The sequence below is a fragment of the Capsicum annuum genome, chromosome 1 (assembly GCF_002878395.1).
Source record: "Capsicum annuum cultivar UCD-10X-F1 chromosome 1, UCD10Xv1.1, whole genome shotgun sequence".
In the NCBI taxonomy this organism is placed as follows: domain Eukaryota; kingdom Viridiplantae; phylum Streptophyta; class Magnoliopsida; order Solanales; family Solanaceae; genus Capsicum; species Capsicum annuum.
Window position 1 is genome coordinate 251,605,205 of NC_061111.1, and position 14,258 is coordinate 251,619,462.

Here is a 14,258-nt window from a genome sequence, read left to right on the forward strand (position 1 = left end):
AAATTGGATTACTGGATCGCACGAAGTAAAATCCACGAGTGGATATGTATTTACTATTGGTGGAGGAGTGGACTCTTGAAAATCATCCAAACAAACTTGTATTGATCGCTCTACAATTGAATCTGAATTTATCACATTGGATAAAGCCGGTGAAGAAGCAGAATGGCTCCAGAATTTCTTAGAAGATATTTATTATTGGCCCAAACCAGTGGCACCAGTATGTATACACTGTGATATTCAAGCAGCAATAGGTAGGGCAGAGAGTATAATGTACCATGGTAAATCTCGTCACATAAGACAAAGACATAATACCATTAGAGAACTTCTCTCTAGTGGTATTATCACTATTGACTATGTGAAGTCAAAGAATAATGTGTCGGATCCACTTATAAAAGGCCTATCTAGATAAGGAGTTGAGAAGACATCCACGGGAATGGGTTTACGGCCTAGGACAAGTCAGCATGGCGATAACTCTACCTAGTAGACTGGAGATCCCAAGAGCTAGGTTCAAGGAGATCAAACAAAATTATGTCTGACAGGTTCAACATTATTAATATACCCAACGCACTCTCATGATGTAGACAATGTTTAGTAAACAAGGATAAGATTTAAGGTAAAAAGCCTTTTAATGATTATCTAAATTTGGCAAATTTGACCAAATAATTTAATTTGTAGGATTTAACATTTAGAAATCACCTATGTGAGTGTGAAGTGAAAGCCGCTTCAAGGAGAATGTTAGTAAAGGCCTATTCTTTAAGCTCTCATGAAATCGGAACGTGTTCATGGCTGAAAAGAATAAAATCATGAGAACCATAAACGGTAAAAAGCTTGTTGTGTGACATGTGTTATCTAGGTATACATTAAAGCTCGACGGTTCAAAGATATCGAATCTATCGATTGACCGAGTGTATTTGATGCATGTTCACTATGAAAAGTTCAAAGGGAAACCCACTTATCCAGATGCAATCAGTCTTTGCTTGATGATCACATACTTGTCCGTAAAATTTTATGAAAAAATAGTGTGAATGGAAAATGGAGGAACAAAACCTTTAAGAAAAAGACATATTGTTTTGGAAAAGGAGCGATTCAGAAAAAGGCACAATGTTTCGAATGAACAGACATGACTCTTCCAAAGAATACACCTTTTTGGATGAACCATTGCCACCTTTTGGAAGGGTCACTTGATGGCTATATAAACCTGCATTTATCCACAGGTTTAGGCATGAAAAATTTTCTGAAATACAAACTCCTTGTTTTCAAAACACTCCTTGTGATCAATCAAATCATTGAGTGAGTTCGACGAATCCAATTATTTGAGGTACCACTATAGTTGGATTGAAAGCCATTTTATTCTGGGAGGAAGATTCCAAAACCTCGGGTACAATGAGGGAAATTATTCCTTAATGACACTCCATGAAGTCAGGGGGACTTGGATTTATATTTCTGTTTTATCTTAATTTCTGAAAAATAAAACACACTTCTTAGAAAGATCAATTTGATCTTATGTTGAGGGTGTTTTGTACTTCATAGTGTTCTTGTTTTAAACTTGAACTAGTGTTGAAGTTACTGTGTCAAATTACAGATTCTTGCACCCGAAAATAATGAAAGATAACAGTTTCTTCAATCATTCTAGCTGTATTAAGTGGTTGATTTTGAATTTTGGTAAATTTGGGTGTAAATGATGATTGTATGATAGGTGATTCTAGGCCCTTGGATTTGAATACAATTTAGTGTCTCCTTTTGATTTTTTATTTATGTGGGTTTTGATTTTTGCTTAGATTTTTTATCAATATTGTGGTTTCTATTATACAATCTTAATTCGTTTGATCGGTTTTCGCAATATATGTTCTAGTTTTATCTATTATGCATCTTAAAATGGCATCGCCAATGTGTTTTGATATTTATATGAAATGTTGTTATTGTTGTTGTTGTTACAAGGTTGTACTTTTAATTGATATATTTTTTCCCTTGAAATGCAGCTGGATAGGTTCATTCCCAATCGCTCTGCAATGGATTTTGACTATGCACATTACATGCTCAGTGGTGGCAAGGTTACAAAGGAACACGTTGGAATAAATTCTTCATCTAAAGAAGCTTACTTGAAGCTGTTAGCACAGGTTTTCAACATGAACAGAACGAGGATCCTTACTTTTAAGAATAAACCTCCACCTTCGGTTGAGAGAGTTTCTGAATCTCCATCACATATTCAACAATCAAAAATAGTTAAAAAGCAGAGATACTTTCCCCAAGTGAGTTTTTCTTTCTTCCCCTTTTACTGTCTTTTCTGTTTTTTGCGCTAACTCTACTTATTGTATTAGTGTAAATAAATGTGTTATATTAGCTTTTCGTTCCTAACTTAGACAAATTTTTCCTTGTTAACAGTCTGCGGAGAGGACCCTAGATGCTCCTGACATCCTAGAGGATTTTTATCATAATTTGTTAGACTGGGGGAGCAATAATGTTATTGCTATTGGGTTAGGGAATTTTGTATATCTGTGGGATACTTCTAATGGGTCGACTACTGAGCTTCTCACGGTTGGTGATGATTTTAGGATGGTGACTAGTGTCAGCTGGTCACCAGATGGAAGACACCTTGCAGTTGCCTTTGAATAATTCGCACATTCAGCTGTGCGACACCTTGCAGGGGTCTAGCCAATTGGTAAGTGGTTTCTTTGCTGTTTTCCTTCTTCTAGTCTAATTATTATCACAAGTCTAACATCTTTCTTTCTACATAATTGAGGACGTTACGAGGACACAGATTAAGGGTTGGCTCACTTGATTGGAATGGTGGCCACATACTGACAACTAGAGGCATGGATAGTATGATCATCAACAATGACGTGCGTGTAAGATCCCACGTAGTTGGAACATATAGGGGACACACCCAGGAGATATATGGATTAAAGTGGTCCGAGTCAGGCAAGCAGTTGGCTAGTGAAGGGAACGATAATTTGGTCCATATACGGAGCCTATTGATGAGGTCTCCTAACAACTCACGCCAATGGATCCACCGTATGATAGATCATACAGCTGCTGTAAAAGCTCTTTCTTGGTGTCCTTTCCAGAGTAACATGGTTGCCTCAGGTGGCGGCGTTGGAGATCAGTGCATAAAGTTTTGGAACATCAATGCGGGGTCATGCTTGAACACTGTCGATACAGGTTCACAAGTCTGTTCCTTGATTTGGAATATACACAAGCTCGAGCTTTTGAGTGCTCACGGCTTACTGACAACCAGCTCACTGTTTGGAAGTATCTTTCTATGATGAAAATTTCATAACTTTTCGGTAATACATCGTGAGTTCTTCATATGGCTCAGGTATGATTTGTTAACCAATAACGCCACATCGTGTTCGTTTACGCTCATATTTTGCTGTGCCTTACCAACTTTCCTTCTCGACATGTTTCGGAGTCCGGATGGCTATACCGTGGCGACTGCAGCAGCGGATGAGACATTAAGATTATGGAATGATTTTAGGAATCCTGAAGAGAATCAGCCTGTGCTAAAGAGAAAGCTAGATCCATTTTTTGACTTGGTACAGATTAGATAAAGTAGCAAATGTAGTTTTGTTATATATATAGAAAGACAGTTTAGGGGAATTTTGAATGTATACCATTTGAATGTATTATAGTTTAGGGGAATTTTTGTTATATGTATAGAAAGCTTAGGGGAATTTTTTGAAGTATACCATTTAAATGTATTATAGTATAATCTTCTGAAAATTAATAAATAGATTGTGTATATACTACAAGAAATTGCTCTTGCATCTTTGGGTCCTGATAAACCACATGCATCCAAGGATGTGGTTCAATGGTCAACTAAACTAAAATGAATCACGGAAGATAATGTTTTAGTATCAGAAACTTAGTATCAGAAACTGGAGGTACTTACACGAGATTTCTCAAGGATTTGCGGATAGTATGACACTGCAGCGAATTGAGTTACACGGATGTAGGATTTCCCTTGTTTAACTCTAACTGATTAGAATTAAATACGGAACGGATATTCTATTTGTATATGTATTTATATAACAACTTTTTACTAAAATATAGAATACATATTGCTATTTTTTCACAATTTTGAAACTATCGTTATAAAAGTTTATAATTAAGGCTCAACAGTTATTACTTCTTAAATTTTTCCTAATATATACTACGTATTTCTACATATTAGAAGTGTTGACTTCAACATGCCTGCCTAGCATTTGAAGGGTAAATTCGTCATTTCCGTTAGATTGAAGTAATTTGATTGGACAAAATGAATAGCTTTGATGTTGTTTTTGTAAATTTAATGTTACCTTAATTTGTACACAGTTGAATAATATATTAGGTTTGTGCCATTTTGACACGTGGAGCTAGAGCAACTATTGGAGAAGAATAGTACAAATAGCGGGGGCCACATAGTATTAGGCATTACTCCCTTCATTTGAAAATGTTAACCTGAAACTTTTCTAAAACAAATTATCATGGGTTTATTTTTACAAAATCAACCTCATTAATTATGATTTAAAAATAAAAATTATAAATTATAATAATTAAAAATTTAAATTATTTTTAAAATATAATTAACTATTAATCTCATAAAAATCTGAACAAAAAGAGTAACATGAATTAATTAGAAATTACATAAAAATTATTATAAGTTACAGTAATTAACAGATTAAAATATATAAAAAATAATCTAATATGTATTTCAAAAAAACATAAAAAATACTATAAATCACAATAATTAACAACTTTAAAAAATGCTTAGATGGTCATAATAATTAATTAGGGGTGATATAGTAAAATCACGATTGAAACAGCGAAGCAAAAATATCATAAATGACTTACAACAAATAATTAGAAGTGACATAACAAAATTACCCTTCATTAATTATTATAAGTCATTATATATTAAAAATTACTAATATTGAATTTTAAAAATATAAAATAAATATTTATGACATGTCTATTTCAGTTGTTTTAACAGTGATTTTACTATGACACAAAACTCTGGACAAGGAGAGTAACATATATTATTAAAAAATTGCATATAAGTATTATAAATTACAATAGTTAACAACTTAAAATATCTAAAAATAATTTAATTTGTTATATATTTAAAAAAATGTAAAAAATACTATAAATCACAATAATTAACAATTGAAAAAAATTAAAAATATGAAATATTTGATTGACTCTCGAAATTATATTAGTGTCACTTAAATTAAAATAGAAGAAAAGGATTATAAATCATAATAATTAAAAACTTAAATTATTTTAAAAATCTAATTGACTATCAATGCCACAAAAGTTTGGAGAAGAAAGTAATATATATTATTTGAAAATTATGGGAAAATATTATAAATTATAACTGTTAACAGATTAAATTATCTAAATACATATTAAAAGTATGATTGATTATCTAAATTCTATTAGTGTTACATAAATTGAGATTAAAAAATAACATATACTGAACCCATGCTAGATCCTGGATGAATCTTATAATGTATATGCAATTCCTTTTTTTTTTAAATTTTTGTTTAAATATATCAAGATTGAAAAGGCAAGTTCTAATACAACATATTTAACAACGTATAAGAAATAATGTTAAATAATATCAGTATTACTAATACAAACATTATTAATGCAAACATTAGTAATACATTCTATTTAAAATTATTTTTATACACTCTAACAAACGACTTCTACGTTTCAATGGAAGGAACATATACAAGAGCAAAGTTTGATAAAATATTTACAGAAAGTATTATAAAGTACAATAGTTAACAACTTAAAATATCTAAAAATAATTTAATTTGTTATATATTTAAAAAAAATGTAAAAAATGCTATAAATCACAATAATTAACAATTGCAAAAAAATTAAAAATATAAAATATTTGATTGACTCTCGAAATTATATTAGTGTCACTTAAATTAAAATAGAAGAAAAGGATTACAAATCACAATAATTAAAAACTTAAATTATTTTAAAAATCTAATTGACTATCAATGCCACAAAAGTTTGGACAAGAAAGTAATATATATTATTTGAAAACTATGTGAAAATATTATAAATTATAACTGTTAACAGATTAAATTATCTAAATACATATTAAAAGTATGATTGATTATCTAAATTCTATTAGTGTTACATAAATTGAGATTAAAAAATAACATATACTGAACCCATGCTAGATCCTGGATGAATCTTATAATGTATATGCAATTCCTTTTTTTCAAATTTTTGTTTAAATATATCAAGATTGAAAAGGCGAGTTCTAATACAACATATTTAACAACGTATAAGAAATAATGTTAAATAATATCAGTATTACTAAAACAAACATTATTAATGCAAACATTAGTAATACATTCTATTCAAAATTATTTTTATACACTCTAACAAACGACTTCTACTTTTCAATGGAAGGAACATATACAAAAGCAAAGTTTGATAAAATATTTACAGAAGTCTATTTTATCATGTTTTCAAAGTCAAATAACTTAAATTAATATGACATATAGTAACTTAGTAAATTTAAAATATTAGTTTAATGTAACTTCAAATAACAAGTTGACAGATAAAAGAGAAGGAGAAATGAAAGCAAAGGATGTTTATGTCAGCTTATTGGGAAATAAAATGGAATTTTGAGTTATTAATTGCAACCCACATGTGATATAATATGCAATGACTAGATAACACTTTATTTTTTTTAACAATTAATCTCTATTTTATACAATAGGTGTCAAGTCTTATGTATCAATTTTAATCTCATATTTTATACGTAGCAAATCTCAGTTATATGACTAAAGATCTAAACTTCAAATGCATCGAATTTTACTATTTATATGAGTAAGTTATACATAATTATCTTGTGAGATAATTTGGCTCCTTAAAAAAATATAATTTGGCTCCTTAAAAAAATACTATCAAGTGGTTAATATATTTTGTGTATTCATATCTTTATAATTCATAATTGCAATTGACATCAATCTAACTTATCGTACATAACTAAAATATCTAAAATATCTTAATATTAGGAATGTGTTGACACAGGACATATACCTCTAGTATTATTACGTGGATCATCTCCATTATTATATATAAAAATCAATTTCAAATAAGCTAAATTGAATAGATAAAATAAACTGAATTAATAAATGAGGGGTTAATAATTCGTTCAATTCGGAACGAATTAATATACCCTAGTTTTGCCACCCTAGTCATAGCTAATTTATTTTTCATATTTTCTGTCGTATTGGGTCATTGCCAAAATCCCCTCCCCCCCTCATTGTTGGTCAGAGCAACAATGATTTTCCCCTCTCTCATTGTTGCTCTCAATAAATTTCCCTCTCTCTCAATGTTGCTCTCAATTTCGACAGATTATATGGATAGATACAACAGTGTGCCTCTTGTTGATAAATCACTTGTCAAAATTTCCCCTCTTGTAAAAATTATTTAATGCCACAGCTTATCGTAACATCACCTATTTTTCTAACATATCACACTAGATATTCTATTTATTATCTAAATTACATTTTGTACTATCTTTTGCTCACGAAGTATCTGATAATCTCTAAGTAAGTTGGAGTCGATTATCTAATCGTTCCATTTTAGTTAACATAGTACCTTTTGATGACTCCTTCTCTAGTAAGAGGTTCATAATTCGGATAATATTCATGTACAACTCACTCTTTCCTCTTTGGACTATAGTGATACGCGTAGTTCTCATCAAACCTCCATTCACAAGGCTCCGAATGGGTAGCACATCCATAGTTATATTTAATGCGGTGAATGTTTCCATATTCGTGGAGCAATTGTACATCATTGAAGTGGAGAAGAATTTTCTGATTTTAACAGTGATGTTGAAACTGTCCATAGCATGCAGGTGTTTCACGTCATCACAATCATTATCAAAGGAGAAGCAACGAATGCTAAGGTAATTTGTGTGGTTGTTGGTTTACAACAACAGTTTTTTCGTTTGGTAATCTTGCTGCAATGTTTGAGACATTTATACTGATCACAAACAAGAACAATATTGCTGTCAAGGTGATAGTTACTATCTCTTTCATCGTGTATATATATGTTCCTTTTCTTTTTCTATTTTCCTCCTGAAATATCAAAATGTTGAAAAAGATCAGAAGAATTATTTAAGAAAATTGACACTATTTCGACAGGTGTTTGGTATTAGTATATTGGACAAGTATAGATATCAAGGGAAAGTATTTCCTAATAATTCTCTTAATTATAGAGATATAATATATAATAGTACAGTTTGATTTTAATTAATCATTTCTTTTTGTTGTGATCAATTTCTCATAATAAAATAAGGTAAATAAGATATACATTTCTAGTAATGATTTAACAGATAATTATTTAATGACTTTATTCAACTTTATTCAACCATATACCAATTCGAGAGCTAATTATGTATCTTTACAAAGAAAAAAAATGTATTTTCATTGGATGTATTATGTAACTGGATAGACCCAAAATTAAAAAAACTGTATAGGGAGCTAATTCTGTATCTTTACAAAGGAAAAAAAAGATCTTCGTTAGATATATCAGGAACTAATTACGTATCTCGACATGCCCAAAATTGAGATTTTCAATAATTATGTAAAATGTCAAAATTTTCTGTAGTTAAGCTCCAAACTGACGGAATTTATGTTGTTTGCCCAAAATTGATCATGATTAGCTAATATTATAAAACAATTTAACAAGCTAAGAAAATCTAGTTGAAAATTTTTAAATAAAATAAAGAAAATATACCTTATATTTCTTGGATGAAATAGAGAGAATTCTGATTTTGTAGTGTAAGATTTTAATGATGTTTTTTTTCTCTATGTTGAATGATTTAATTTTTTCATGATTGTTATATATTTATATAAAATAAAAAAACAAAATTAGATAAAGGGATAGAGTATTTGCAGGAAATTTTAAAAATTTTTTATATACCAGATTTAAGCTTTACTGTTTTAACTTTTGAACCTTCCAAACAATAATCATAATTTAGATACACAAATTTGTGATTCCTCTTATTTACCGCAACACCAAATATACTTATGTCATGATAGTTAAAAAAGAATATTAGCCAACCAATGGTTGGGAAATAATAGATTAACCTAGTTATTAAAAATTTTCATATTTTTTCAGTCATGTATCTTGACATCAAATTATATCTTTGACATTAAACTTTGACAGTGCACAACTATGACTTTTAACTATTCAAAACTCTCCGATCCTATGTGGCAAAATGCATGTTCAACACGTAAAACTGGGCGCGTCTAGGTTAAAATCTAAGGATATAATACATAAATATGACCCTACACTTGACACCAAATTATAACTTTGACCTTAAACTTTGACAGTGCACAAATATGACCTTTAACTATTCAAAACTGCACAAATATGACTTTTAAATGACTTTTCACTATTATTTTTTCATCATTTTTGGCTCAAAGATGAAAATGACGTCTAATTTCTTTTGTCATTGCGAAAAAATAGAAATATTGATGATTTATTAATTATGTGGGTCAGCCTCATATGAAAAAATCGCACAGGTGTGTATATATATTACTTATAAAACAGAGGGCGAATTTAAGTTACATAATATAGCTAAATATAATTTATAATTTATTTAAATATTAAATTAAAGATGAAACTATACTAATAATAAAAAAATTATAGTTTTAATAAAACGTTATTAAGGATAGTAGTAGTATATTAAATTAAAGTTATCAAATTAACGTTATTAGAATATTATTAAATTAACGCATGGGCGGACCTACGTGGTTGCCATGGGGTTCATCCGAAACCCCTCAATAAAAAAGTTACGTTGTATATATAAGGTAGCAAATATATATTTATGTACGTGTATTAAAGTTGAACCACATGAAACAAGACACTTAGATAGCCCAGTGGTGTTATTTGCTCTTCTTGGGCGCTTCCTTCAACCTACTGCGCGGGTTCGTTCCTTGTTGGTGGCTGTTTTTTTTTTTTAATAAAAAAAGTTAGGTGTTGCTGCTATAGAAATAAATAAAATAATAAAAAAAAACGACGCCGTTTTAATACAAAAGACAAACTTTGACAGTGCACAAATATGACCTTTAACTATTCAAAACAGCACAAATATGACCTTCCTCCAAGTTAGCCCTTTTAATGACGTGGCACCGCGCGTGTGATTGGATTACCTTTCCACGTAGGCGCGAGTGAAACTCACGCATGGGGGTTGCAAAATCGGAGATCATATTTGTTTAGGTTTTGAATAGTTAAAGGTCCTATTTGTGCACTATCAAAGTTTAAGGTCAAAGTTATAATTCGATATCAAGTTTAGGGTCATATTTATGTATTATCTCTAAATTAAAGCATGGTTAAAGTTATTATATACATTACAAGTCCACCTAAGGTACTCGATCGAAACATTAGATATATTTTGGATAAAATAAACAAAAAATGGATAAACTCACAGGATTAAGTCACGTTTCTCTTTATTTGCATAAAAAGGTATATGCAACCTAAAAGATTAACTACAGAGGTATATACGCACCCAAAGTATAACGAGCAATTATGCGTATGCGTTCACCCACTTGCATGCTTCCTTGCAAGCACGAAATTCTTAGTTCACGCACTATTATTTATGATAGTTTGAAGGTACATACGTTCTTTTTTCCGAATAAGTTATTGATCAGATATTGGGCGGAGCCACAAAGGTGTAATGGGTTCATCTGAATCTTTTCAACGAAGAGTTACTCTATATATATAACATTACAACGGAAATCAAACACTCTTCGTGTTTACTTTTAGTGGATTTTTTTAGCGTAATACGTAAATCGGCTCTTTAAATTTGTCAAAATACTTCATTTAGATACTCGACCTAAGTCATCTTTCAATTAAACATGTTAACTCCTAATAAAGTGTTTCAATTAGACTTTTTCGAATCAAAATTTGCATTTTTTTCCATGTGTTCTCATTTGTCTATTAGTTAGTTAAATTAACCACATAAAATGTGTCATTCCCTTTTATAATACACATATACCTCAATAAATCCATGAAACCCCATATATTTTCTACTTAAGATCGATGCATTTAATTTAAAGAGATGCCATATTTTATATCGTTAATATAACAATCTAATTGATAAATAAACACACATTTTTTCTCCAACATTTGATAAAATATGTCTTAATTAGAACTAATGCTTAATTTGAGTGTCTAAATGAAATATCTCGATAAATCCAATTTTAACGGATTGACCATGTCTAAATAAACTTTTAGTAAATCCATTTCAGTCCCCTCTTTCACTAAATGCTTTCATTTTCTCGCAAATTTCCTCTTTAATTGTCGTGTTTCATTTTTCGAAAGTCAATTTGACTAATTTTCAAAGCTAAATTAGATTAGATTAGATTAATTTAATATTTTATAGTCAATCTGTCTAATTTTCAGAGCTAAATTAGATTAGCTTAACTCAATGTTTCAAAATTAAAATTTAGATATTCAAAAAACTATATGAACACTATAAGTTGCAATTTTATTTTCCAATATAATTAAAAGTACGTCTTAGTCAAAGTTTATATAAACTATAACAACAGAAAAGGAGAGTATATTCTCTCTATCGTCGCAAGGTAGGGGTAAGGTCTAATTACTCGCTATCATCCCTACATGTGGAGATACACTGTGTATACTTCCATGTTACACGTTTCCAATTCTCTTTTTAACAGACATTGGTCTAGTGCTCAATAAAGTCGTTGAGAACCATAAAGTCTCAAGTTTAAGTTCTAGCAGAGACAAAAGAAAAATATTAGGTCATTTTTCTCATCTATCGTGGCCTTAGTGGATAGGTTACGTGATACTTGTTGCTGGAGGGAGATGACAACTATCATGTGGAATTAGTCGAAATGGAGGCAAGTTGATCCAAACACCACGATTATTAAAATAAATAAATCATTGTAGCTTGAACTTGGAATTTACGTAGGAAACTACATGGAAGTACTCTAAATTACTATTCTATGAGTTCAAGTTGCCAAAACAATCTTTTGCAGAAATGCATGGTAAGACTGCATACGAAAAGCAAGTGCACCGGATTCCCTTTTTGTGTTGAAATGAAAAGATTGTTAACACATTATCATTCTTTTTTGTAGTAGAGAGAGTAATAGATAATTCATTGCATTGTATTTTATAGGGGTGGCAAAATTAGCCCAAACCCAAATGACTCGCCCACCCCGCCCAAGATTTGATGGGTTTGAACAAAAGTGATTTTGATAAGTATAAACAATAGAAATCTCACATATAATGAAAGTAATTACATAGGATCCCAGATTTAGTTTCTCTCTATCTCAGATTTGAAAAAATACATATATATGTTTCTGTATCTTATACGTTAGTGCAATGTATGAGGTAACCGTTTTGACAAAAATTAAGGAGATAAAATTAGATAAGGTAAACTATTTTTCCTACAATTAAGGAAATCAAATCAGCCACCATTATTCTTTAACTTAATTAACGAAACTCATTAATTTACTGATTTGGTGGATCCTTAAAATCAGTAAGATTAAATAAAATTGAAAAAAGATTTGATAATGTGTAATATTAACATTTCTAATGTATGAGGTTAACACAATCAAGGTAAGTTATGCTACTATTTTTAATGTATAATATTACCATTATAATGTATGAGGTTAAGTCAGTCAAATTAAGTTATTTTTTCATGTTCTAATATATCACGTTACAATTACAATGTATAATGTAAAAAATTATTTCTCCATTCTAATATATGAGATTACAATTTTAATGTATAATGTAAAAATTTTATGTATAGGGTTAACACATTCAACGTAAGTAATATTAACATTCAAATGTGTACTATAACCAATCTAATATATAATACAATCAATTTAATGTATTAGGTTAACACCGTTAAGATAAGTTTTGTTATGTATGGGGTTAACACAGTCAAGGTTATATTATCATTCTGTAATGTATAATGTAATCAATCTAATGTATAATGTAACCAACCTAAAAGGATAGGAAGAAGCTGAAGGAGGTGATTTGAGAATTTGAGAGATTCTATAGATTAGGTCACCGCGGGGAAAAGCGTATTCTCAAAAATCGATTTGGAGTGTAGGGGCGTTGACTTCAACGGCGAATGAACGACCATTTTCAGCTTCTACCACAACTCTGCTGCTGTATTTGATGGCGAAGTGGCAGAGCTGTTGCAAGAAGGTTAGTCGGAGATAGTGGAGCAAAATATGGAGACGACAAAGCAGCTGCTGGAAGGTTAGTCGAAGGTATAGCTCGAATTAGCGTCGGAAATATTTCCTTTCTGTGATGACAAATCACAATCTTGTTAAATAAACAAGTTGCACCAATCATGCCTTCTTCAAATCTTCTTCCCCTTAAAAAGAATTATTCACACTTTGATATTTTATAATAAAATCAACAAATACAATTACGGTGGAGCAATAATGTAACTGAAAATTTTGAAACCCCCATATCAATAAGCTTGACTTTAGGCATATAAAAAGGAATACAATTATGGAGCAAAAGACGGATAAACATTGAACAATATACGGATGTTTTAGAATGTATGAGGCGGAAGAGAGAGAAAGACTAAAAGGAAGGGATTTTATGTAATTAATATGGGACTTTTGTAATTACTTTTCAAAATAGGGATTTTATATAATAAGTAAAAGTTAACTTGTGTATATATATAATTTTTAGTTTTGTTGATGGGCTAATTTGGGCTAGTCCAAGTTAACCCATTACAAATCACCAACCCAAATAGACTCATGATGATGCTCAAATTTGATCCATCAAATTGCTTAAAGCTTTTACAGAATCTTGTTTTATTAATGAAAAATTACAGAAATTAGCATCCTTAAGACTATAATTACAATAAATAGCAACACTTCTTCAAAATTGCAACTTATAGCAAAAGTAGCAATATTTTACCCACTTCATAGTAATAGAAGAATATGTATTTTTCAGTTGTGCATATGTATTTATGAGTAATACATACATATTTGTATATGTATTTATATAACAACATTTTACTTAAATACAAAATACAATTTGCTATTTTTCATAGTTATGAAACTGTTGCTATAAAAGTTATAATTAAGGCTACAGAGTTGCTATTTCTGAAATTTTTCTTTTTATTAATTAGGGGCTTACAAAAATAGTTTAAATTTTAACAAAATGAAAATATTTCTAGCCGAACTTTCAAAATTACAATTTATAGCATTTCTTTCTCTTTTTTTTTTTTTTTTTTTTTT

General features: G+C 30.0%; 1 protein-coding gene and 1 pseudogene across 1 annotated transcript; both read left to right on the forward strand.

Annotated features, from left to right (window-relative positions):
- Positions 1–1,373: 1,373 nt before the first annotated feature.
- On the forward strand, positions 1,374–3,298 carry LOC107857389 (annotated as a pseudogene).
- Positions 1,974–2,613, forward strand: LOC124885179 (cell division cycle 20.1, cofactor of APC complex-like). The gene is made up of 2 exons (XM_047413356.1): positions 1,974–2,249; positions 2,383–2,613. Exons 1-2 carry the CDS (start codon positions 1,974–1,976, stop codon positions 2,611–2,613), a joined length of 507 nt encoding a protein of 168 aa, XP_047269312.1.
- Positions 3,299–14,258: the final 10,960 nt, after the last annotated feature.